The sequence below is a fragment of the Gymnoscopelus microlampas genome (genome assembly GCF_963454915.1).
Source record: "Gymnoscopelus microlampas genome assembly, chromosome: 20".
NCBI lineage: Eukaryota > Metazoa > Chordata > Actinopteri > Myctophiformes > Myctophidae > Gymnoscopelus > Gymnoscopelus microlampas.
In genome coordinates, this window is record NC_139957.1 from 17,395,678 (window position 1) to 17,422,820 (window position 27,143).

The 27,143-nt window shown below is 40.4% G+C and overlaps 2 protein-coding genes across 4 annotated transcripts in view; one reads left to right on the forward strand and one right to left on the reverse strand.

Moving 5' to 3' along the window:
- Window positions 1-204: 204 nt before the first annotated feature.
- rdh12 (retinol dehydrogenase 12) lies at window positions 205-5,799 on the forward strand. Of its 2 annotated transcripts, none has more exons than XM_084044072.1 (7): window positions 205-314; window positions 1,746-1,864; window positions 2,302-2,457; window positions 2,551-2,655; window positions 2,907-3,116; window positions 3,603-3,792; window positions 4,764-5,799. In XM_084044072.1, the coding sequence occupies exons 1-7, from the start codon at window positions 241-243 to the stop codon at window positions 4,864-4,866; spliced, it is 957 nt and encodes a 318-aa protein (XP_083900198.1). In that variant the 5' UTR covers window positions 205-240; the 3' UTR covers window positions 4,867-5,799. The 2 variants fall into 2 exon arrangements, with proteins under 2 accessions (XP_083900198.1, XP_083900197.1); XM_084044071.1 differs by having other exon boundaries at window positions 227-314; window positions 1,734-1,864.
- A 1,398-nt stretch (window positions 5,800-7,197) lies between these two features.
- Window positions 7,198-27,143, reverse strand: part of zfyve26 (zinc finger, FYVE domain containing 26) — a 41,302-nt gene continuing 21,356 nt past the window's right edge. For both annotated transcript variants that reach the window (XM_084045272.1, XM_084045271.1), the window contains exons 23-43: window positions 26,832-26,936; window positions 26,349-26,471; window positions 25,049-25,225; window positions 21,251-21,500; window positions 19,403-19,501; window positions 18,986-19,161; window positions 18,152-18,288; window positions 17,719-17,747; window positions 16,947-17,083; window positions 16,294-16,514; window positions 15,664-15,811; window positions 15,244-15,453; window positions 13,790-14,005; window positions 13,056-13,253; window positions 12,696-12,776; window positions 12,092-12,207; window positions 11,495-11,669; window positions 11,242-11,301; window positions 10,821-11,003; window positions 10,558-10,608; window positions 7,198-9,578 (exon numbers count right to left, since the gene is read on the reverse strand). In XM_084045272.1, the coding sequence (XP_083901398.1) occupies window positions 9,366-9,578; window positions 10,558-10,608; window positions 10,821-11,003; window positions 11,242-11,301; window positions 11,495-11,669; window positions 12,092-12,207; window positions 12,696-12,776; window positions 13,056-13,253; window positions 13,790-14,005; window positions 15,244-15,453; window positions 15,664-15,811; window positions 16,294-16,514; window positions 16,947-17,083; window positions 17,719-17,747; window positions 18,152-18,288; window positions 18,986-19,161; window positions 19,403-19,501; window positions 21,251-21,500; window positions 25,049-25,225; window positions 26,349-26,471; window positions 26,832-26,936 (3,105 nt within the window). In that variant the 3' untranslated portion in view covers window positions 7,198-9,365. The remainder of the gene's footprint in view (window positions 9,579-10,557; window positions 10,609-10,820; window positions 11,004-11,241; window positions 11,302-11,494; window positions 11,670-12,091; window positions 12,208-12,695; window positions 12,777-13,055; window positions 13,254-13,789; window positions 14,006-15,243; window positions 15,454-15,663; window positions 15,812-16,293; window positions 16,515-16,946; window positions 17,084-17,718; window positions 17,748-18,151; window positions 18,289-18,985; window positions 19,162-19,402; window positions 19,502-21,250; window positions 21,501-25,048; window positions 25,226-26,348; window positions 26,472-26,831; window positions 26,937-27,143) is intronic.

The following is a 27,143-nucleotide window of genomic DNA, read 5'->3' on the forward strand; positions in this document are numbered from 1 at the left end:
AGCACTTTACATTTGAGATTTGAACGTTTATGTTGATGTACGGACCATAAATGGAAAAGTGCAAACACCAGGTTCAAGTTCATCCATGGCTGTCAGTCATGTTTCAGGGCTACTACAGTACAAACTACAATCCCATGATTCCGTGTGTGAAGAGCATCTCTGCTACAGTAGCTAGGAGCCCCCACATCAGCTGTTCTCCACAGAGTAGTGGGAGGCGAGTGGAGCAAAGAGAAAGGCACGATGGTGCTTTTACTGATCGTCGCAGGCCTTGGAGTAGTAATATTCTCGGTGGTTTTATTTGCACCTCACATAAGGTAAGCAGCATCAGTAGCATCTCCTTAATAAACACAGTTATTCCATAATAATATACTGTTATAGATGCGAGTCAGGCAGTGTATCATTTGCAGCGAGCATATTGAAGATCATTTCTATGATAAAATAAATGTAATTTCCCAGGTTTTGATTGATTGAATACTTTATTTAGCAGTTTGCAAAAAAAAGGGATGCTTGAAAGGATTAAACCCAAGAAAGCACTATGGCTTATTTCCATTGGGGTCCTGTGTATTCAATTCATCGAATTGTGTATTCATTCATTCAGGTCAGGCCAACTCCTCTGACAGCTGACATCTTATCCTGTGTTTTGTATTCTTCTATTCGGATGTGCTTTTAAAATCAGTTATTTAGAATGTAATCAATTAAACAAAAATAATGCATCGACAGTCTGACAGATGTATAGTTCTGCATAGGTGAGCATGCATCTCTCCAACGGTCAAACCCATCTCATATACACAAGCCAATCTGAGCGTTGAGCGTGGGCGGAGTTCTATTTGTATGCATTAATGTTGCTGGGTCATTGGTTATGGGGCGGCTCTATTAAGTGGCGTGGGTCGTACGACTTGACGTGTCTTGGCTTTGATTGATTGATTGATTGATCGAATACCTTAACAGTTTGCAAAAAAAAGCACAGAAAATACAGTTCTGGTCTGGTAAAAGGATTAAAACCCAAGAAAGCACTATGGCTTGTTTCCATTGGGGTGATGCTCAATTCATCAAAACATTTAATGACAATTTCAAACAAATATACAATACTATGCAAAAACATCAGATATAAATGAGTTGTAATCAAAAATAAAAATATGTACAGTAAACAGTTTGCGGGAGGGGGGAGGGGGATTTCTGGTTATAGGCTTGGACTTTTTTTTTACAGGGGCCAGTTCTGAATTGCAGCCACCAGTAAGGGCTCTTTTAGAGCAGTTTTGAAGGAGACTTTTTTATGACCGTTGGTAGGGCATTCCACGTTTTGGTGGCATAGCAGTAGAACGAATTTAACCCTTTGCTTGAGCCAAATCTGGGTTGAACGTGATTAGTGGAGCTTTCTCTGGTGTTGTGTTTTAGGACGTCTTTGACGTTTTTTAAGTAGTTTGACAGGTACATGGGTGTCTTTGTGGTGTAGCGTATAACATTAACAGTTATTGATCAGAGTTGAAATTCATGCATTCAGTTTTAACCAGTAGTAATAGTAATTATTAGGTTTGACATCCTGATATTCTTATCTATAGTCAAGGGAATGTGGTTTTGTTTTGACCCTTGTTGCTTCCTTGTTGTGGATCCAATAATTTAATCTCATTCTACTGTTAGTTAGTACCCCAAATTACTAAATAAAAAATGTTGAATGTACAAAGTATTAGTCATTCAAATGATATTCCTATTTTGTGATAATACATTAATAACAGAATTCTAAACAGGAGATATGCAGCTGGACCAGTGTGCAAGACAATATCTCGCCTGGATGGGAAGACCGCCCTAATCACTGGAGCTAACACAGGGATTGGGAAGGAAACAGCCCTGGACCTAGCTATAAGAGGTGAGGTAGAAGTTAGAACCTCCAAATAGAACTAAATGCATCCTGTTTCCAAAAAGGATGCAATAGCTACTGACCTTCCATGCCAGTGGATGATAATGTGTAAATGTAAAACTAGTGGTTTTACCCTCAGAAAATGGCTCCAAATATTGGTGAGCAATGCATGCTGCACAGTTCTTTATATTGTACAGCATATTTTCTTTCTACATACGATACGAAGTAAAGGGGCATCTGGCATCATCGTTGACTTTGACACTTTGAAAATGTGTCATCTTTAGTAAAGAGAGAAATCAAACCAATAAACCACATTTACACAGTCAGCAACCATGTTGCTTTTATTCCATATTCAGGGGGGGTTATGAACTCCCAAGTATATTAAGTAGTAGTAAGAGAAAAATGGCTGCCGTGTAAAAATAGTGAATGATTGTTTTTGATTACAGGGGCCAGGGTGATAATGGCTTGTCGGGATGTAGAAAAGGGTGAGGAGGCTGCAGCCAGTATCTGTGCCGTATACCCCGAAGCACAAGTGGAGGTTCGAGAGCTGGACTTGGCAGATTCGTGCTCTATACGTGCCTTTGCACAGACATTTCTCAGAGGTACATATATATTAACTGTGAGATACTTTATTTCGTAATTCATCCTCAATCCATCATAACTGAAATATTTTCTTGCACTGTTTTTCTGTTTAGAGGTCGACCATCTTCATATTCTCATTAACAATGCTGGGGTGATGATGTGTCCCTACAAGAAAACCACAGATGGCTTCGAGATGCAGATCGGAGTAAACCACTTAGGTGAGTATTTACAGAAATGTATTGTGAGTAAAGTAACATTAAACAGGATAGGGCTCCTGTAGCCTCCATGTACCGATTACCTGACTGACTGACTGATCGTCTGTGAAGTTTACAAATTGAATATTATTATTTATCCCAAACCCTTAGCTGTCCCTTTTTACAAACAAGACAGGAACCATCAATTATTAGCTGAATAATAAAGTGAAAAGCTCTGCACCACTGACTGTACGTTTTCCTTACCACCGCTATAGGCCACTTCCTGTTGACCTCGCTGCTGATTGGTCTGCTGAAGCGCAGCGCGCCAGCCCGTATTGTCGTTGTTTCCTCTCTGGCACACAACTTTGGCTGGATCCGTTTTCATGACCTACAGAGCCAAGGCAGCTACAACAGTGGGTTAGCATACTGTCAGAGCAAGCTGGCCAATGTGCTCTTTGCCAGGGAGTTGGCTCGCAGACTCAAAGGTAGACACACGCATACTACACACACACACACACACACACACACACACACACACACACACACACACACACACACACACACACACACACACACACACACACACACACACACACACACACACACACACACACACACACACACACACACACACACACACACACAGATTGTCTTCCTCAAATGCACACACACAAACGCGCAGGACTGATGACCTGCTCTGCCCTGTGGCAACAAGAGGAGTAAAAAGGAGAGTATTATAAATGTTCAGATGTGTAGAATAGTTCTTTATATCATCAAATATTACCCTCACCGTGTAATTGTTTGTATTGAAGAGGTTTTTACTGTCTTTGCAAACATGTCATTGAACTATAACATGGTCACCACCCCATTATTAGCAACATTAGAAGTGGAGATTTCTGGCACTACACTATGAAAACACTTGCAATTTGTACCTTCCACGGTACCTCCTTCCTATGTGTTTCTCTTGACAGGTTGTAATGTGACTGTGAACTCAGTTCACCCGGGAACAGTAAACTCAGAGCTCACCAGACACTCAACCCTCATGACAATATTCTTCGCCGCCTTCTCCTTGTTCCTTAAAACACCACGGGAGGGAGCACAGACATCCATCTACTGCGCCGTGGCAGAGGAGCTGCACTCCATCTCTGGGAAACATTTCAGGTAGGCTAACAGCAGATGAGTTTCACATGTTAGGTATTTAGCTAAAGTGTAACTTTACCATAAGCCTGCTTTCCTGGATCAACATTACCAACAACCAATAGTAAGTACAGTAGTCACCCATTGGTCATTTTTCAGTTAAGTCATACTCAGGGGACACCCCACCTCAACAGGGTTGGCTATGACGTAAGAGCAGGGGATTATGGTCATTTGTCAGAGACATAGCAGGGATCTGATGATGTAGGTAGAGGGAGGAAATAAGGAATTTAAACCAAACCTGGCAAATATGTATATATATTTGGAATGTATTTTAAATTGTATTCCTATTTTACATTCACTAACTACGCTGCAAGATATTATAAAAGTAAGTAGCCTTGGGACCAACGGTTCCCGTGGCATGTGGTCCATAGGGCAGGAGCCAACAGTATCTCCTGTGTCTGTAGCATGAGGCGGCTTGGTGTACGAGTACACCCCTTGACATGACGCTAGTATGTCACAGGGACCAGCTCAGTGGCTTTCTGGTTAGAGTGTCTGCCCTGAGATTGGGAGGCGGGTTCAATCCCCTGGCTGATTCATACCAAAGACTATAAAAAGGGGACCCAATGCCTCCCTGCTTGGCACTCAACATTAAGGGTTGGATTGGGGGCAAATGTCAAATGTCAGCTAAATGCCTAAAATGTGCAAATACACCCAGAACTACAAAGAATACATCTTGACATATTTTGAAGTCTAATTATTATAGTGTGTTATAATAATCTACATCAGAAGTTCTCAAACGATGAGTCGGGAGACTCTGGACCCTAAGTGGGATTGCGGGAAGGTGAAGGTGGGGTCAAAAATCATGCAATTAAGCCAAAACAGAAATGAGGTTGTATCATCCAAACTCGGCCACAGTACTTTCACTAGCCGTTATGTAATATACATTCTCCCTCTCACACTCTCTCTCTCTCTCTCTCTCTCTCTCTTTCTCTCAGTGATTGTGCCCCTGCCTTCGTTGCCCCGCAGGGCAGGAATGAAAAGACAGCACAGAGACTTTGGGAAGTCAGTTGTGAACTTCTCTGTATTGAATGGGACTGATTCAAGCCTTGTACTGTCATCTATCTCTGTTCTCAAAATTCGTATACATTCAAACCTCATTTATTCCATTTGTTTCATTGTTAGTTTTTAAATGTACTTTCAACGTTTAACTACTGAGATTACAAGCAGCTGGGGTAATAATGTAAAGGTATCATAATGCAACGTTGCTGTTTTTGTGTAATATTGCAGTAATTACATTTTAATACAGTTCATTAAGTATTTTGGTATTCCAATGTTACTGGTTCCACACAACCAAAACAACTCAACTGTATTTGTTTGTAAGCCACAAACTTTGTATTATATATTTTTTGTGACACAATGTGAATACTATGTTGGCAAAAAAGCAACTTAATATTTTGTGATGCTGTAGGAAAACTGTGAAGGGTCCAGCCAGGGTAAATTGCAAATCTATTCTAGAATTTGTATTCGTTTTTTTTGCTTTCTGTTTTTAGATTTCTTCTTAAATTACTCCAGGATTTGCCATCATATTGCTTGATTTTGTGCATTTCTGAAAGAGTTCAAGGGTTGTGTAATGCTTTCTGAGAAGAGATTTGAATTAAATAAGCTTTTGTAGATGTACTATATTTATACCATGTATTCATATAAAATTACAGTTTGTTATAATCCTTGCCAATTTTTTAAAATATTAACTTGTTTCCTACAATAAACTTGTGACCGTCAAAGTTGCAACCCCTTGCAATATTTACAGAGAAATGTTAATTTTTGCAAAAGATCCCCCTGCAAATCCCTGGAGTAACTATCATTCCAAGCTTGGCTCCTGTGTTTTAAAGTTTTTTTTTGCCATTTCCGTTTCTCTCTCGGCATTCACTATGAGCAAGGTTGCCAAGAGATTATAGCATTTTATACAAAAGTGAAACATGCCTTTTACTACATTTACATCCATGTCTGGAGTTGAATGTTTACATTTCATGTAAATAAATAGACATATTAATAGAAAGTGACTTATTTTATTTTCTCATGTAATAGCTACATTATTATCTCATGCCTGCCTACTTACCCACGTAAAACCCCAGCATCTGAATTCTGGGAAAACCTTTGCAGAAAATAGCTATTAGCTATTTTCAGCAAAGATATTTAATGGAGAAAACAGAAAATTCATTAGTATAGAGCCCAGAGGGACTCCACTCAACGTATGGGGTTCAAGTAGTTAAAGTGATGCACACATACTGAAAATAAAAATGTGATGCGTGCATACTCAAAGTGAAAGAGTAATAATGCGTGCCTAGTACTAAAAGTGAGAGAATGATGCACGCCTACTCAAAGTGAAAGAGTGATGCTCTCTTACTCAAAGTGAAAGAGTGATGTGCACCACCTACCCAATGCGAAATTGTGATACATGCCTTTAGGGGTCTGGGGGTATGTCCTCTGGGTAGTAGGCTGCTGGCTACACTGTCATTATGACAAGTGATTTTCTTCCTGTGCCTACTTAAAGTGAAAGTGATGTGTGTTTGGGTGTGGGTGAATTGTCAACAAAAGCGTATCCTGTAATTTACTTTCAAAATGACTGATTAGAATAAAATGATACATTGGCATTTCAGGGATTAAGTGCAGCTGGAGCTGGACATGGCTGGAATTGGAGGTTGAAAATTAGGTTAAAGGGATAGTTCACTAGACAATAGTTTCTATCGATTTTGTCGCATTCCTAGGCCAATAATTTGATGACCGGCAGTGGTTCCGGTAGGAGACATTAAAAAAAAAGTCATTTTAGGGGTGAACTATCCCTTTAAAGAACAAGAGCATATCATCGATGTCGGGCAGAAACCTTGTATGTCCACAAGGTTGGGCGGGACGAATGGACGGACAACCTCAAAACCTAATCCTCTGGGCATGGCTGTTCGCCAGGAAGGCATGAAATAAAGAACGGTTCCATTATAGCAACACTGTGCTTGCATGTCAAACATGAAAGAGGAAGTAGTCAATCCATGGGGGCAACCGTGACATGCATTTGTTGTTTGCTATTTATAGCCAGGAGTGTCACTGGGTCCCCCAGTAAAGTTTATCTATGATTACAATGAAACACATTTGATTCTACATTTAAAGGTGAATACAAGACAACTTCAGCAGATTGTGGAGTTTCCATTGGTCTCCATGTTAAACCTTCTGAAATCAGTGACCCCAAGTAAGAAAACAAAGTTCAGTTGAAGTCAAGTTGTCTCATACTCAGCTCAGGGTTATTTATTTATATTTCTTTGTTAACGCACACATACACTGGATATGTGGGTACTGGCTTAGAAAAAAGGGAAAGGTTGGGCATTCTATGAATAGGGTGTTTCTAGCCTGCGAGAGAATAAAACAAAAGTAAATGACATGTACATTTATATACACAATCCACATTTTATTAGTGAGGTTTTATCAACATGGCAACTGTATCACAGTAATTTTAACAATCTGAAAAGGCAGATTCATTATTAAATGAATTCATTAGTAATTCAACCAGACACCACTAGCCTCAAAAATCATTTTTTTCTGAGGAAAACTCAATTTTTCTTACCAATTTTACACTAGTTTTCCTGAATAATTTGTTATTTGAGACTCACTAAGTATAAAGTGCGGCAGTGAAAAGACAACAGTCCTGATCATATAGGCGGCTTTGAGTGCAAACACATCCATATAAAATGACAATGGCCCATCTCAACAGCCTAAAATGGCTTCTTCTCATCTCCGATGATCATATGTGTTTTGTTGAGAGGGAAAAAGAGGCCAGGGTGTTATAGTTTAAACTACAGTTGATGCGACACGTGAATGCCTCTGATCACATCACCAGATCGGCACCATGATGCCTTGCTAAATATAAACATAAATATAATCCACAGCTTGACAAAGCTGATTCTGTAACATAGGTGGCCATCATGAACAAATAACTTAATTTAACACTTTTTTTCATGGCATGAAGTTATTTTGTCCAGGTCGTAAAACAAAACAAAACAAACACACACACACACACACACACACACACACAAATATGGCAAAGATTAAATCCCTTTTTGTAACATACCATGATTGTTTCTGTATGTCTATATATACACAATATATTAAAATAATTCACAGGTTTCTGTTGATATGATATGAGCAACATGTTTTTGACAGAAAAATATGAGAACATAGTTTCACAGCAGTGACGGAGCCAATTACTTTACACCTTTTCAAAACACCTAATGCAGAAAACATTGAATCAATGCAGTGAAAAGACAATTTCATATATGCTCTGAACAGACTTTCAGAGACAAAACATTAGAAGACACATATGCCACCTGGAGACAATCATGGTGACCAGAGAGGACTTTTTTCATGTTTTCAATTCAAATCACCTTTCCAAGCTCAACTTCTTAAACATTAATAATTCATTGAGGTCCCTTTGTGCATCCAACTTCCAAGTATTTGTTTTCTGGAAAGCTCCTTTGTGCTAACCTTAATGCCCTTTCGGTACCTCAAATGCCATGTTTTTTGTTTATTAATACCATTATTATTATTATTATCAATTATTATCCTCATTAAAAGGAAATAGATTAATGATTGTGAAAACATTGAAGCAAGAATGACAGGTGAAACCAACAGGTAAACAGCATCGACAAGAACACAGTTCAAAACTGTAAATTCAACATTCCAAATTGTCTGTGTTCAGAGGTATTGAAAGTGTACCAATATTTCCTGGCCTGGTTAAACTTGAGGGGTTTCATACAGCTCATTGCATTTCCATTTGAATGAAACAAAACCCCACTTCATCCACGAGCAAAATATAACAAGGACAAAGAAATGGCAAAACACAGTACAACCCACTAAGACATTTTCAGAGGCTTTTCTGTAAGCAATATTATATTTTCCCTTTTGGCTGAGGTAGAACATAAATACTCTGTAAGAGATTATGCCTAGACGTTTAGTGTTTAAAGTTGAACTATGTGTGCATATTGCGTCTTTATTTTTTTGTTTGTTGAATTCTTGTTATAATTGTTATAGAGTGGTTGTCATTCTAGTGCAGTTTTGCTGTTCCCTCGCCACAGAAATGGATGAAACACACAAGGAAATAATTACGGTCAATAAGACCAGAGTGGGAGGGATAAAGCACAATGGTGTTTCTTTAAAAGAAGTAGGAGTCTGCACAAACAATAGGTATTCAAGGCAATTATAAGGGTTCCTACTGTACTTTTCATACCGGCTCTTACCTCAACAAGACAGCATTTGCAGATTTTGGTCAGGAGGGAGCATTGGCTGATAGAGCCACTGCACTGCATAACTGAGAATAATTATTTTAAATAGGATAGCATAATATATACTGTATATATGACATTTTGCCCCCCACCCCCATACTCTTCCAGACATGGACAAACATACTTTTCCATACCATTAATGCTTTCTGTTTAGGAACCCTGCACTCTCGAATCACAAACGACACCCACCGCTCTTAACATGCTCACTGCAACTGTTAGTGACATATGCCCTAGTTAAGACCAACTCTGTCACTACCCTGCGGTGTGATGTCATTACCTAGCATTGGGTCGCCCCTGGCGCTGCTGTGAGCTTTTGTTGTGGTGCTCAGACAGCCACTGGCGACAGATGTTCTGCATCACCGAGTCCTCTGCAGCCTCGGCAGCCTGCAGGACCTCCTGCACCAGCGGGCCGGCTCGGCTGGACTCCAGTTTCACCGCCAGGAGGTACGCTGGCCGCAGCTTGCTGCACTGCAGGTAAGCCTTGATCTGTGAATGGAGGCATAGTGATAACACTGTGGTGCTAATGCTAATGATGCTTATAAAGTTGATAACAATGAAACACACCGACATGATTGTGATTCATTAATATGGTGCTTTTCAAAATTAAAGTTGTGCCCTGATAATAGAGATACTACTGTATATAGGCCTTAATCTTTAGATAATGATAATACAGTATTGCGATAATAGTAATATTATATATAACACGGCATTTTTAATCATGCTAAAATAACTTTTCAATATTAAAAGGTAAGGTTAGTAATTGATATTTTTTGGTTAAAATTTGTCATTTGTCCAATCTGTATGGTAGAGTATGTTAATACAATATACAATATAACTTATACAATTGGGGTGGTTGTATTTTATCTCCCTGCTCTTCTATTGAGACATTTACCGGTAGTTCGTGTCAAAGGTCATGTCTCAACAGGATCTGATACGAATTTTGACCTGATGGTCAATATTCAATTTATCCCCTGAGCAAGCAGCCAGGCTACATTAGCTCAAGGGTAAAAATGTCAGCACTTGTGCAGGAAACGGTTCTGATAGTAATCATTGTTATAGAGTACCGGTATTCAGTAACACAGGTCTCCCCGTCTCTTCAGCTCTTTAATAAACAGAAAATACATTTCAGGTGGGCGGAAAAATCTCAGTCAATTAGGAAAGAGTACCCATTTGTCTGCTCATTTCTTAGTACCAGCACTTCCAATTTCACTTGTTTAATCTGTATTCTGTGCAAGTTCTCTCTCCTGATTGGATAAAATAGGTATCCGGACCTGAAAATGCATTTTCTGTTTAGTAAAGAGCAGGAGAGACATGAGGACTCCTGTTACTGAACTAACACTCTATAGCAATGAGCACTATCAGAATATAAAGCTGTTTAACAATTATTTTAACAAAATGATTAGTGAATTGTGCATTAGTGAAGATTAAAGTTGAAAAAGAAATTGAGCATTGAGGTTTACTCTACCTTGTTCTCTGTGCTCTTTGTCTCCAAAATGAGACTCTCCAACTCCTTGGCCTAAATAAAATAAATGAAAGTCAGACGGAACATTCTTCATCAGGTATCTACATAGCAGGCCAAGGAGTGTTAATTCTAAGCACACATTTTATTTCTACTATGTCAAAAAGGACCGTCAGCCGTCACTCACATCTACAGATTGTACTACGTCATAAGGACCGTTACTTACATCTACTTTGTGATTCTGCTATGTCAAAAGGACCGACACTCACATTGGCAGGACCCTTGTCTGCAATAGAGACACAGCTGAGGACGATAGCATCGCAGTCGTTCTTGGTGGCTGTCCCCGACTCCCCCACACACTTTAGCAGCTGACGGACAGCCCCATACTGCCTCTGACGGACCAACCTTTGACCCACACGCACATACACCGTCTGGGTCTCCAGCTGGAAGTCCTGGGTGGAGGGGAAGGAGGGGAGCGAAGGACGGATTGAGAGTGAAACACACAAAACAGTCATATTTTATTAAAGCTAAGGCTAAGGGAAAATCATATGTAAATGTTCCCGTGTTGTGCAACTGTATGTTTGTCAACTATGCGTCACTACAGTAAGCTGAAAGTGAACTGAACTGAAATGGGATGACATGCTTTGATGAAAACGCACTGTGACAGAACAGAGCACATCTCTGTCATACCTGTATGACTCTGTATGCTATACCGAACCCCTCTTCAATGTTCTTCCCTCCAAGCATCACCTGAAAAAGTACACATTTTGTTATGGTCTCCATAACATACAAACCACCAAAGTTTTTCTCACACACAGAATACTGAAAATAAAAATAGCAGATCCACAAACTCACACGCCACGATGCAACACAGTGTGAGCTTGTAGATTGGCCAGTATGTGCTTTTATATTGCCCATAATGCAATACAACAAATCAGCCCACCTTGCAGGCCACCTCAATCTTGTTGTTGCTGTTACCAAACAGTGTGGGGGGTGCGGTGGAAGCTGTGCTGTTAGTGGAAGGGGTAGTCGTATGTACAGTCTTGGAGGATGCTGAAGATTCACAGCGATGAAGGAACCGTGTTACCTCCAGCTGAAGCTCAATTGTGTTCATGTGCCTGGAGGCAATAGCAAGAGATCATAGAAGCTACGGTATACGTACACAAATTAAACACCAGACAGATGAATGTAGCAAATTGATCCAATCTGACCTACCGTATACAAATCTAAAATACATCCATATGTATACACACACACACACACACACACACACACACACACACTGCAGACGTGATGAATAAATGATACGGAAATCACTGTGCCGAGTATTTACCATCAAAACTATTCATATAGTCAATGCCTCATTCATACAGGTTGATGCCTTTATTCATGGTGAAAAATCTAACTTGTTCTGAAAAAAGAAATTGACGCTTCATCACCGCATTAAAATTTGTGTTCTGTGTGGATGTACTCATTACTCAATACTTTTGGTTGCATTAATCAGACAGTAAATGCACCCCCGGTGTGTCAGCACCTTTACCTGGACACATCGTTGGAGGACATTGTCTTCCTGAAGGAGATGACTGCAGACTTCCTCCGACCTTGCTGCTCCTGCAGGTAAGTCCTCAGGTGTTCCTTGGCTCTGACCAACCACCTCTGATCAAGGTCAAGATGATACAGTCAACGGTTAATGTCAGGGTCAGGGTCAAAGTGAGATCTTTACAAATGTCCTAATTAATTTGTTTTTTATAGGTTTCTTTTGGGAACTTGCAATGTAACATAAATAAATGTGTAATTTTTCACTTCCTTCCACTGCTGCACGTGAGGTGAAGAAACGTGGGAGTGTGTCACATATACGTTTCAGCACCTCGCGTGCTTGGTCACAATCCAAGTAAACATACTAAACTAGGTCCCATAGGGAAATCCTTATAGTTGGTGGTTTGACTGTTTGCCCACTAAAGCCCTTTATTCTTGCTCATACAACAAATAGCAAAAATAGCAGACCTAGTGTACATACACATACACTACATACATACACGTCACAGCCGCTTTTGAAAAGTTTCATTTTTTGAGGTTGAAAGTAGTTTATAAAATAAAAAAGAGAAAATAGAGAAAAAGAAAATGGGGCAAATGATATACTGCACCTGCTGTTCTCCCAACTGCAAGTATGATTGAGCCCCATGGGTGAAGAAACGGATACATGTCATGGCCGCCCGCACATGATCCTGTAGAATGAATAATTATTATTATGATTTATGTGGGATTTTGTTTTACAAATAAAAAGCTCCATAATCTCCTAAGCACTGAATGAAAATGTATTTGTTCTAATTGAAATAAATTGAATTCCATCCACACCATGATCCATATACAGTATATTGTGTGTGTGTGTGTGTGTGTGTGTGTGTGTGTGTGTGTGTGTGTGTGTGTGTGTGTGTGCAGACAGACAGACAGACAGACATACAGTATAGACTACATATATATATATATATATCAATGATTCAGACCATCATGAACTGCTGGAGCTGGTAGAGGGTGTGGTAGTATCCCCGGCGCTGCAGGAATTGGCAGGCGGCAATCAGGTAGCGGCTACAGGCCTCCAGGCCGGGGTCCAGGGTCTCCAACATGCCCTGCAACATGCCCAGGCGACTGCACTCCAAACTAGGCTGCAGCACTCCCTCCAAGAACACCTCATCCAGGCAGTCCTGGGATTTAAACATTCATTGACGTTGACTATTGGTCATGAGTACGAGTGTTCCCTTTATTTTTAAAGTCCCCTCAACAGTTCAGCAATTTCTAAGTGCTTTTATAATGCATTTCTGACAAACACCACCTCACTAGCTGTGCAATATGACTGCAACTCAATATCACCATTATTTCAAACTTTTGCATAAATTACGATTAATGAACGATTACAAAAAAATGTGTGAAAAGAGTAGATCTATACACTCACAACGCATAGCGACACGTTGTGAGCTTGTATATCGGCTATTTTTGTATGCACCATTGTACAACAAAGAATAATACAGGGTTAAGTGGTTAATCAGACTAATCGATTTAGTCGATTATAAAGAATCGAATAGAGGGTCGATTTGTTGATATATAAGAAATAAAATACAAATATTCAAAATATTGATTATTCGATTAATCTACATGAGCAAGATTAAGTCAGTTATTGGTTCTAAATATCGGTTTCGATATACAGTATATTTACAGTTAATTGCCCAGCCCTACTCCTCACCTTGCTGAGCAGGTGTACCAGTGCCTCCCTCATGCAGTCCTGACGCATGTAGAAGCTGACCAGGGCCAGGTGTGTTCCATAGGCATTCAGGTAGTACAGACACTCCTGGTGGAGGCTGCTGTTCAGGGCCTGTCCCTCCGGCCAGTCCACTGGGCCGGACTCAGACAGGGCCTCCTTCAGCTCCCACAGAGAAGCCAGGATCTCCTCGCCAAAAGGCTGCAACACACATAAGCACACACACACACACATAAATGATATAGATAAATGTGCAGGTACAAGAGGTACACACACCGGCAGGCGGACACTGAGTCACATAAAAGGCATGTGTACACACAAAGCCACACACAATCACATACGAAGCAACACGCTGGTGCAGGCACACATGAGCATGGAAACGATCAGAGATGCACCCCAAATGCCCAAAGCTAAGTTCATGTACTGTACATACCCCCACACATGCATGAATACACAGTGAACAGAGCACAACGAAGACTATAGCTTTCTCATTTCTCAATTATCATAATTTTGGACACACTCTCCATATAAATTACCTTCCAAATATTGACAAATTCAACACTAGTTTATTGTGCAAAATTACACACACACACACACACACACACACACACACACAATACTGTACTTCATACTGTATATACAGTATACAGTAAATATATTTATTTTCTTTTTTTAGTATCAAACACTATTTGTGCACGTGCCAGCATTATTGAAGCCTTCACAATTAAACTAATTTGAAAGAGTAGTCTTAAATAAGAAAAGTATGTATGGCATATTTACACACATGCACGCAGACTATGTAGTGATGGACTATGCCTCATTTGGCCAAATAGAAATAGCATACTTTACCAATAACATGCATCACAAGAACAATGTTGGTGTAACTAAGAGATGGCATGTTATGTCACGCTAGAGAGAAAGATCTGCCATATATATTCTGGCCCAATAAAATATCAAACAAGGAACTCTATATGAAGACTAACTGCCAAGAAATGAAACACCGTCATCTAAGATGGCTTAGACGCATACTACAAATGCCCCGAGAGTGGATCCCCAAAGTTGCCCTCAGATAGCCTAGACACCACCGCGGAAAAGGAAACGAGGCCGACCTGAGATAACCTGCAGGAGATGGGTCTCTCATGGGGTGAGGCACAACTTGTTGCCAAAGACCGTGATAGGTGGAGAAACATTATCGATGCCTTATGCCCCATAGGGGGAAAGGAGCATACAGTAAGTAAAGTAAGAAAGACACAACATGCTTTCTGGCTGGAGGACGTGCTTCGACTTTGTGACGTCATGCACATAGCGGCATGAGCTGCTGTGATTGGTCTACTTTTAAGGGGACAGACAGTCCATACATACAAATTGTTCTAGACGGCTTGGCCAATGGCTGAACTGTAAAAAATGATTTTTTTTAAATTAAAGCTTTGTTCTCCTACCACGGCTGGTGTCAGTCGAACTGTGGACTCCAAGTGCTGGACTATCTCCTGCAGAAGACAGGGCCCCAGGTTGAGCTGGTTGCGGTCCACCGGGGCCTTCAGGCAGCGGGCAAACTTCTCCCGTGCCGCTGAAAGGTTCCCCGCCTTGAGAGAGGCCATGCCCCATGCGTGCCATACACCACCAGGGTCCAGTCCACTCTTTGTGGATACCTGGCGTAAGAGAAGAACCACTAGATTACAATATGGCTTTAGTCACTAGCAATTCAATTTGTCCAAACTTAAATAAAACTACATGAATGACCTACTCAGATAAACAAAAATATAGTGCGACGCGCTGTCAGTCTACATTAGAGCCTAAATGTCCGGACCACTAGGCCAACGATCCGGGTCAAACACAGACACTGCTGAGTGCCTCCTCACCTCCACAGCCAGCTGGTAGTGTTCTGCCTCCAGTAGCTGGTTACGCAGACGAGTGACGGCAGTCGTCTCCAAAATATCATCCAGAGACGGGATGTACTTGTAATTGGCTGTCACCAGAATCTTAAGGACGTCTACTTTGCTGATATAGCTATTATGGACAGAGGACATTGACAAGAGTGAGTAGTAAGTAACAGAATGTGTGTTATGAGAAAGAGAGAGACCAAGCATCAGTGAGAGCATTTAGATTGAATGACAACCATTGTCAAGTATTTGCTAATTATTTTATTAATTTTATTTATTTAGAAATTTCCGTTAGGATAAGCCCCTTGAGATGTATAATTTTTTAGTGCATTTCAAACCACCTTTATTACTAGAGACATTGAGTTGAATTTGAAAATATTATAGAATAAAGGCATATACTGTGTAAGTTATTTGAAAGTCAATACAGAAATCATAGTATTTACTTCTATGTGGACTTTTACTGAACAGATTTCTTACTTAATAATAGTAATTAATAATAATATCAGAATTGTACAGATATGAGCAATACCCTCACCCATCCAATTCACAAAGTATGTCGAAACAAATGTCACAAATTCATTCCAAATACTGTCATTTAATTAGTTTCACCTGTCACAGAGGGCGAGATCCTGGCTGCGGCCGACCTTGACAAACATTAGCTTGGCGCTGAAGATCAGTTGCCTCATGATTTCAGTGAGGAGACAGGCGTCCACCTCTGGGTTGGTCAGCTTACGGGACAGGGAACGGCAGTGGTTGATAAGCTGGTGACCACAAGCCGTCTGGTCACTGTGCAGGGTCAAGATGGTCACGCAGAGGTGGGCACTGGGAGCCTTCGAGGGGGTATGGATAAAAGAACACATGCAATATGTGAATGGGTTAAGTTAAATGGTACATGCCAGGTCATACGTCCTAATATCCTACATGGGCACAATGACCAGAAAGCGGACATAATGTTTAGGGATATACTGTTATTCAACTGTAAAGAGTATTTTATACTGAGTGAGCCAAGCCGTAACTCATACTGTAGCTCTGTACTAGATACTTCTGGAGCTATGAGCCATGTGTCATGAGCCACGGCTAGGCTCACCCACACAGTACACATTAGCAGTACAGACTAGAGTACAGTAAGAGTACAGTATGTACTAATACAATATGTGCACAATATTTAAAGCTATCTACAATATATAATACGCTATCTACAATATATAATACAGGAATCTTTTTTATTTGTGGGGGGGGGGGGGGTTTATCTACATCCAGACCTGTTCGTAGTAGAACTCGCTCCGCAGCAGATGGTTGTCTTCAGGGTTTGTGCTGAGTCGTATCCGTCTGTGGACCACCTCGGGCAGATACAACATTCCATCTGAAGCACCGTCTGTAGCCATGGGGCTCCCAGCCACTGTACAGAGAGATTGGCAGAGAGCAAAGGATGAGCACGTTTCACAACAGAGTTATAGCAGAAGGTTACAGAAATGAGAGGAAAAAACTATGAGAACAGGTCATTATAGTGAATGAAAAAGGACTTGGAAAGTACGGGACAGAGGACTTATTAAGTTAAAACCCACTCTTCCCTACTCAAAAGATGTAGCAGTTTAGCATAACATGGATGGAGGGTACTGTGGCATGCTGTTACACTTTAACCACATGAACCCTTGTGTTGCTATTCTGGGCATGTCATAATAGGCGAACATTCCGCGATAATAGCTTGTCCACAAGGTCACAATGTGAGTGAAGACATTAGAGGGAAAAAAGAAGGGGGCCAAGTACAGACATCTGAGGGACGCTGGTCCACAAAGTACTATATAAGGTTTAAGTGATTAAAGGGAGGACATTTAATGACATTATCTGATTGATCTCCAACAAATGATTGAATGCCAATGTTCCAATTTAATTAAAAAAAATGGCCACATCCACCTGTTAGTGATCAATTACATAAAACTGGAAAATCTCTCTAACAGTAGTAACCACCATACAGCAGGATGTTCTGTGCACTTGCTGAATTGAAAAAAGAAACCATCTTTAAATTATATCTACCTTCTGCTTCCTCCAGCTCATCATCCACACTGCAATCAAAAACAAACAGCCATTCAATGAATGTTCATCAAATCATTAACATGGATAAAACATGCAGTGCACACATTTATAGCACCACTCCACACATACATACACACACACACACACACACACACACACACACACACACACACACACACACACACACACACACACACACACACACACACACACACACACACACACACACACACACACACACACACACACACACACACACACACACACACACAATTTGAAAAATTGCATTGTAGTTGTTCTCAAACGTTTATCTATTTATGTCCCAAGTTGTTCTGTAAAGCCCTCAGTTGGACAAACCTATTCTATTTTTTATGGAAGCACTTCATGAATAAATGAGTAGGCTAGTGAGTTGGACGTAGCTACAGGGTCTTACTCAGGGTGGAAGTACATGTAACACTGGTCACACACTCTGGCTTCGTCCTCAGGGCATCCCTCAACGTGCATCTTCTTCTCAGAGCAGGCGTGACACACCAGACGACCACATCTACGACAATGGTGCCTTCTGTTAAACTACAGGAAAACAAGGGGAGAAAGGAAAGTCACGACTTCACAGTGGCAAGTTTTAAAGTATTAAATACTTTGGTAAATATATATTTTCATATTTCTTCCCCCATGGTTTTGTTGATTGGTGAGGGGCTGCAGCCTATAGCTGAAGTTTTGTTTTCCCGATTTCCAGGTTGTCATTCATTTCAGTATAGCAACATTAACAATAGAACACTGCGTCATGTTCTCAAGTTATTAACCACTTAAACACTATATATTTCAGTTTAGCAAGGGTGTGTACTTGACCCCCTCCCTTTTCCCCTCTACACCAAACCAACAAGCTCAAAACGCATCATGTTGAGAGCTTGTGGATCTGCTATTTTCGCTGAATGTTCGCCTGTTTTCACTGAATGTTTGCCCATTATGACCTGCGCAGAATAGGGACAATAGGATTCACGTGATAAAGCACTGGTACAAGATCTAGGATCCTAGATTCAAGGAGGTACACACAATGCATTCCACAATACTTTATATTGTACTAATATTATCTATTATCCACAGTTATAATACGTACAAATAACTCAGACAAAGACCACCCTTGCACTACTTTTCACATACTGTATGTATCTTGATTTCATCAGTTCCATGGACATTACACATTGCTATGCACTGATCACCCACTGGTTTTGGTTTCATCAGCCTCTCATGGTTTTTGCTTTCTCACCATGGTGAACCGTTCACGCAGGCAGACCATGCAGACGTGTTGCTGGGTGTCTGGAATCCAATCCTTGCGGGCAGGAGGCTTTTCTGGAGGCTGAAACTGACTAGACAGGCGCCCCCTTCTGCTCACAGAGCCTCTCTCATTGCTGCTGGTGGATGTGGTGTGTGTAGGTGTGCTGCCTGGAAGTGGACATTTACAGATAACTGCAATAAATACATTATATATATAAAAAAAAGCTGATGAGTATAGATGGAATACAACTACTAAAAAAGAACTGCATTCACATTGATTTCAATGGAGAATGTTTACATCAAGTGATTTCAAATCTAATCCAGAGGGCAACACATCCTAGTATACATTCTGGGGGAACACCTGGTATATTAACACTGCAAATGTGATGTGGTGCACATGCCATCTCACCTGTGGAGGATGTTGGAGACTCCACTCGGCTGGGTGAGGGGGGAACGCTGCCCTGAGCAGGGCACTGCAACAAGGCATCTTGCAGGCTGATGACAGAGTCTGGGGTGTCAAGATAATTATGCAATTAGACCAGTGATTCTTTTTAAATTTCAAGGACCCCCAGTTGATATGCATTAGGCCACGGAACCCCATTTGAAAAAAAATTACCTCCGGGACCCTAATCTACAGGATACTGCGTAAAATCCTCAGTGTTCATTTAACTCTGAGAGTGTACAAAGTTTATTTATACATTTATACACTCTGAGTTACAGACCTGCAAGGGTCCATTTGGTTCCTGTATAACCTTTCCTATCAATCATTTAGCTGGGGACCCCCTTGATGGGACTCCTTAACTCATTCACTGCCAATGACTGCCTTTTGACGGTTGTAAATCGAAAGCCCTCACTGCCAAACGTCTTTTTCCCCCCTTTTTTTTCGCACACAGAACCAGGAGATAACGTGAGCCAAAGATTTACAGCTCCATTCACTTCCTGGTTAACACTTCCGTGTCTGCCATCAGGCCATCCCACACACAGCCTGAGATAATGTCATAATGACTGATCGTTTCCTGCTATTTTATTGGCCAGTGTATCCCCCTCTGGCTCAGACGATCCCAACACCTTCTCCCCGCGCTGCGGGGCACAACGGGGGGTTCCATTGCCTGATGTCGAAAGCAAGCGAGTTGTCCGCACAAGTTTATGCAATGGACGGAGAGCAATGTTTTTATCTTAAAGTCGCTTATAATAAGCAGACATGGCAACACCGAGGCAGAGCGCAAGAGAGATTGCGAGAACGAGAGAGAGAAGCAAACCATTGCTCAGAACAAAAGTACAACATTTAGTGGTTAGATTTATGGGGACAAAGCCGTAGTTATTTCTATTTCATTATTAGTAGGCCTAGAGGAGAGAAGTCGGACGGACAGTGAAATGCAAATCAGCCATTAAATAAAACAATGACGATCGGCTGGCAGGGGGTCTCTGAGGTGTGAACAGCTCTTGCCTGGGGGAGAAAGGGTAAGACCGGTCAATATAGCCGAAATATAACGGAATATAACGGTATATATATATATGTAATTTCATATTTATAATACATTTCAGATTTTTTTTAAAAACAGAGATTATTTGAAGCGCATATTTAGGAAAAGTCAAGAAAGGGGAACTTTCTCAGAGCTTCATGAGAGAAGATAATCCACTTTACATTCTCAAAATCGGCTAGATTGACGGGTTAGACACGTGAGTGTTAAAGCATTTGGGAAATAGTCTGTATCTCGGCTCCTGTGTTTTACTATATATCTTTGGCGAGACATGCTATTTTCAACAGCGTATTTTTTTCGCGGAATCACAGTGAAACCCTCCGTGATTAGCAACCATCAGGGGATCGATCATACTAGAGATAAATATTCTGTGACTACTTGAAAAGGTAAGAAAATCGAAAAATCGCTGGCAGTCTGGGCTTTATTTATTTATTTACTCTGGCAGTGGATGAGTTAAGGACCCCTACATTGAGAGCCAGTGGCAGTGAATTAAGTCATAATGAAGTTATACTAAGGATCGGTACCTCCATACACCAACCACCTGTGCCTGGCCTGCTGCTAATGTCTCCACAAAAGACAGCATTCTGTGTACACATGTATTCAACTAAATTTCGCTAATTTTAGTTCGCTAAATTTGAACACAGGTGGAACATTATTATGATGTAATGTTCTTGTAGTATTTTGAATCTAGAACTCAGTGCAGTGGTACCAAACTGATCATGTAAGAGATAGGAGCTGGATCTGTGTGCACGCGTGCGTCTACATTTTCAACTGACCAGACCGAGACATCTCTCTTGGTGCGTAGGGGAAGTCGAGGGCCTTGCAGGCGTAGTTCTCCAGCAGCTTGTCGATGTCCTCCGTGCCGAAACCGGCCTCCTGGCCAACCAGGAGGCTCCGCAGGGTTCCCACTGCCACGTCCAACCAGTCCACCTTTAGGTTCATCAACAGCTGTTCCAGCATCAGCAGCGGCTCAGAGAGCAGAGGGAAGTAGTCCTGCCTGGCGGCCATGGGCAGAGTGAGCAGCACCTATATGTACACACACAGCCACACATTTAACAGGGGCATTCTGGGGAAAACGGGGTGCCAAGGCACACTGATGTGCCATCAGACAAAATGATATAATGTATTATTAGGGGGCCAAGCACGTAATGCGTAGGACCCCTATTGTTTTTATTGGTTTTATTATTCCGCCAGTTTTTGCAGTTCTGGCTTAACCATGCAGTCGTTTTTTTCGAAACCCGGCAATGTGGTAGAGGGCTATGCCAAACGGCCAAGAAACGAAACTCACAACCACTGGCCAAAGGATGGCGCTATAGCACTTGAAAAATGCAAACTTTGAACAGGCATAGCTCATAGTTTCACCTACAGCCATGAAACTTCATTACACATTTACGTCTCCTCTTAACAAACTACTTTGCTGCTTTGACCTATGACCTCTGACCCTTAGATCTTCCGATTTGAATTATATGAAAAACAGTTCAATTCTATCACCTCCTGGGATTTCTTAGCAATCTGCAGAAGTTTGTACAGTATGTGAATGAATGAAGCCTCCATGAGCCAAAGAATATTGCAGTTTTATGAAAATGATTATTCTGCTCCTAACTACAAAAACACAGTCACATTTTTACGAAACTTTGCAGTATGATAGAGGGCCATTCCAAATAGCGCTGAAGCCAATCTTACTCCAATTGGCCAAAGGGGGGCACAATAACAATCTTAAGTCATGCCTCCTTTGGCCTATAGCCATGAAACTTGCTTACACATGTGCCTCTACTTATGAGGAACACATCTGTCACTTTGACCATTAAGCTCCGCCCTTAAACTTTCCGCCATTTTGAGTAGATTGAAAAACACTTAAATACATTCTTCTCCTGGGATTTTTGAGCAATTTGCTTCAAACGCTCTACACATAATCTATGGACAATCCTATATTAAAATCGCCTAGTGGGTGCACGTTTAACCGTCTACCTTCTTCTAGCACACCAGCAGTGCAATTGTTTCCACACTATGCACAAATAATAATGCATGCCATGAGAAATCCAATACACTACATTTCATGCTTGCATATTTACCGTACACTTTGTATGTGCATGAAACTACATTATAGAGCAATACTTATTAGTGCACTTATGCGATATGCGTCCCATTTTCCCAGTTACACAGCGCATGTTGGCAAACTTTTGTCTTGATAACTGAAATGTTAAAGAGTTTGAAATCTGCCATTATAAACAACATAATAAAGACATGCATTTTAATATAATATATTTGAATAAACAATCCCTCAGAACTCTGCTCCACTGTTTCCAATGCTCATTAAATGAGCATTGGAAACAGCTGAGCAGAGAAAATACTATGCGATTAACAAATTGTGTTTCAGTGTCATGTTTATGTTTATGTTTAATTTCTGTCTCTAAAACTCTGACTATTAACATTGGGGAATGATGTATGCCACCAACTACCTGCAATTTTATGTACATGCTGAATGCTGTTTATGCCCCCATGGACCAAAATACATGAAAATGAAATTAATGTATCTTAGGACCTGAGCTCTATATGTGTGTATGTCTTTTATGTTTTGTAATACAAATATATTGTTAATCGCATAGTATTTTTTCTTTCAAGTTCAGTTTATGTTTCTGTGGCTTATTGCGCATTTAGCTTTTTCTATATTGCATATTGCATTGCTTGGCCCCCATATGATGCGACTTGGGTAGAAAACGTTTGAGAACCACAGAGTTACTGCATTTGCTGATCACATGATGGCAACATCACAAGTCCACTCCGGTTCTGGACCTTATTTTATAATTTTTTACATTGATCTATTGTCAATTGCAATAAGTGCAATTTCTAAATTAATAAAAAAGAAATACAAAAGAAAATAACAGATGGGCAAACCGCAATTAACGACTGTGGGATAAGTGCAACAGATCATTCACTATTGAAATACACTCACTATTAAAACACTGAGATGGATGAAATAGTCAGGGTTTCTACAAGTTATTTTCCATTACAAAAACCCATTCATTTTTATCAACTCAATTGGAAGTTTCTCTTCACTGTCCCACAAGAATGTCAGACTCATTTCAAAACTATTCAAGATTTGGAAATTACCAAAGTCATCATACCTCTGTTTCACCAAATGTTATACTAGGTCAGTCATGCAGTGGAGTCACAATTGTGGATTAAAACAATGAGAACACTGCCTCATTACTTGGGGCATGAGCCAAGATGAGTAATACAACTGAATGAAATTCATTGTGCTTGTGGTACACTCAGTGGCTGTAATTGGTGAATCTTCCCATTGTCAAAACTCAACAACAATACTATTTTATTATTTATTTATTTAAAAAAAAGACTTTATAAATAATATTCTACTATGATATTTGATTTCTGATACATAATGCATCTATAAATAGAGAAACAAGTAATTCTTTATTCTACAATATATAAATAAGTGGATGATTTAATTTGGTATGAAACTTGTATTTTTGGGTCATGCTGTATCAGTTTCACAATCCCTCATGAGATTATGTGTCACAAAAACATGTGATAATGAGCAGCGATAAAGGCTTGGTAAAGGAAAGAGCTCCAAATGACATAGGGTGGGTGAAGGTACAACGTGTACTGATATCCCTTTGCCATGTCTCCCTAACTAACCAACCAGTTACCTTTTCACTTGCACACCCACGAGTTCAACAGGGACATGTGACATAACATCAACACATCCACAGCCCTAAACAGTAAAATCCTGAGAGTTCATTTAACTCTGAGTGTACAAAATGTAACCAAATGGCCCAGTAGGGGTCCATTTGGTTACATTTGTATACTCTAGCTGCAAATGGACAAGTTTACACTTATGATGTTACTGTGTATATAAAGTCAAAGATAAGTAACTGTGCATAGTGATACAGAGGAATTAATTAACAGTTTAGTTCCCCTACCACACACAAAAGCATCACTGCTAGACAGACAGCATATCGTATACTGTAGTATTTATGGGTAGAACAGGGTCCCCACACATTTTTAGCAATGAATTTCCAAAGCTTTTCCAAAACTTTTCCAGAATATTTAGCCCAATTTCCAGGCCTATATAACAATCATTCGGCGCAATAATGTGTCTCTTACTCCTATGTAGAATGCCCAAAGATAGGCAGTGTAGCAAAAATAAAGTTTGAGACATACATTAGGCTGCCGTCACACAGCCCGTTCGGCGAAAAACTACTTATGTTACATATTTCGTGTAATATTATTCATGTTTATGAAAATGTTTTGTTTTAACAAAATCAATAGCCAAAAACAATGCATAGCCAAATATTTTTCCAGGACCCTTGATAAATTCCAGGACCTTTGATGATGTTTGATGAATTTCAAACCTTTTCCAGTACTGGATTTTTTTTTTTTTTTTTCAAAATATTTCCAGGAATTTCATGACCGTGGGGACCCTGGTAGAATGCTTGTGTTTACGACAACAAAAGATAGTACAAGCCTTTCATCTTTACAGCTCACAAAAACATAGATATGGCCGTTTGCGTTTGTAGCACGGGACAAAAAACATGGACTCTAGCATTACTTACCTTAGAGCCCAGATGGAGGGCGTGAATATGACGGCGTCGGGCTGGTGACACCTGGCTCTGGAAATGCAGAGTGAGGTAATCAGCCAGGAAGTGACAGGCAGCCAATCCGGGTCGGCGGTCCAGAGCGCGTTCGCAAACCTCCAAGCCCACTGCGGTGTCTGAGAGGCCCTCAAGCAACTAGACAAGGAAAGAACAGAACAAATACAGTTTTAAAAGTTATAAACACAGTTATAAAATAGTAGAATGCTAGATGTCTTTTCAGGAGGCCCTTCCTATTGTACCATAGTAAGTAAATAATAGGTTAATAGTGGCTTATTGTCAGTATCAGCTGAGCAATGACAGGCTCTATCCCCCAATACAAGGCCCTGGACCAGGGAGATGGATTGCTGAGGCAGAGTGCCACACCCAACGTCAGCTCCCAGTGCTACTCACACGCTGTGTTGGTGGTGCCCAGGATCAAACCCAAAACCTTGCAATTCAAAGGGGAGCGCTCTAACGACTGAGCAATCCGGACACATGCCTTTGTACATAGTACAAGTTTCCAGAAGTGTATAACCTTTTCTATTTTAGATTACTGTAACCACATAAAACCTCAAGTCCCTATTTGGGCATTTCATAACATAACATGTGAACATTCGTTGAAAATAGGCAAACATTGGGCAGAATTAGCAGATCTACTGTACAAGCTCACAACGTGTCAGATTGTGAACTTGTATATCTACAAATTTTGATGTAGAGACAAAAAAGGAGGGGAACAAGTCAGTAAAGTATGTACGGTTTAAGTAAGTGTTTAAGAAACAGCATTAAAGTGGAGTTGACCAATACGCTATGGTGCAGACCATTATTCATGTGTTTGTGTTATGTTCAAGTTCAAGTTTTTTTATTTGAAAACATCATAGCATAACAATATGAATTATGATGTTTCTGACAGTAAAATAATTGAATAAAACAAGAGGGCCGGTCTATTAAATACTAAAACTAAAACTAATCATCAGTCAAACACCAAACGAAAAAAAAAAAAAAAAAAAAAAAAATGTTGCTTTATGTTATAACTTTAATGTTGTGTGTCTTTAATGGTTAGGAACCATGGGTTATGCGGTTAGGGGAAATTATCTCCCTTACACTTTCACTATGACTGACCTTGGCTGGAGCAAAATGATGTGGATGTCACAATAAAAAGTGTTTCATATTGAAAGCAGAAATGCCGTTTCATGGGAATCGACAACCCACCGGTCATTGCAATACTGTGATTGAGTAACTGCTGTTTGCCGTAATCATGGCATTTTGCTATGGTGCAGACCTGGTACGCCTCCTCTGCATGTCCTTTCTCCAGCAGATGAAGCAGGTGTTCTGTTTGCAGCTGCAGTGTCAGATGTTCAGAGACAGGGTACAGCGCCACCCACTGGCCACAGAGTGCAAACTCCTGCAATAAACACCAGAATCAATCATGAAACAGATAATGCATAGACTGGTAAAGTAAAGCTTTATTTGTGCAGCACATTTCATTAAAGCAATATCAATGTGCTTTATCTATAAGCATTTACACCAAAATATAAACAGAAAAGTCGTAAAGTATAAGGAGGTCACTATGGATATAAATCTGTCAGCTATGTGCTTAAAATGTGACTACTGTATGAAAGATTTTAAGTCTAAATGATCATATTGTTCATAATACTGTACTTCTGTTGTTCTTGATATGATAACAATTTTCTCAGAATGACCCCTGTAGGGCTAAGCAATGTGTAAGAGAAATAAACTCATGGAATGTCGTTCCACCACCTACTCGTGCCTCCAGGATGATAGAAAACACAGATTCAGAGTTTCTCTTAGACTCAGTCCTCAGCTCCTGCCATGTTACCCAGGGCAAGGGGGTCTGTAGACTCAACATCTGGGGGAGGGAAAGAACACAGCAGAGAAACCGGAATGTCACAACTGACATTTCCCATTACATAATCTTTCTTGTATACTGTATGTATTACATAAGTCAGCTAGCTATGATATTTACTATATACATCATCTCAGGTGCAGGGTTTAAAAACAAATAAAGACATCACAAAATTTCAACAGTTGGTTTGAAAGATTGCAAAGTAAAGAA

Bases quoted from the DNA above. Each gene is read 5' to 3' on its own strand.
- rdh12 (XM_084044071.1), top strand. From the start codon at position 241: ATGGTGCTTTTACTGATCGTCGCAGGCCTTGGAGTAGTAATATTCTCG. The intron at 2,656-2,906 runs GTGAGTATTTAC...CCACCGCTATAG, and splicing joins GATCGGAGTAAACCACTTAG to GCCACTTCCTGTTGACCTCG. The intron at 3,793-4,763 runs GTAGGCTAACAG...TCTTTCTCTCAG, and splicing joins ATCTCTGGGAAACATTTCAG to TGATTGTGCCCCTGCCTTCG.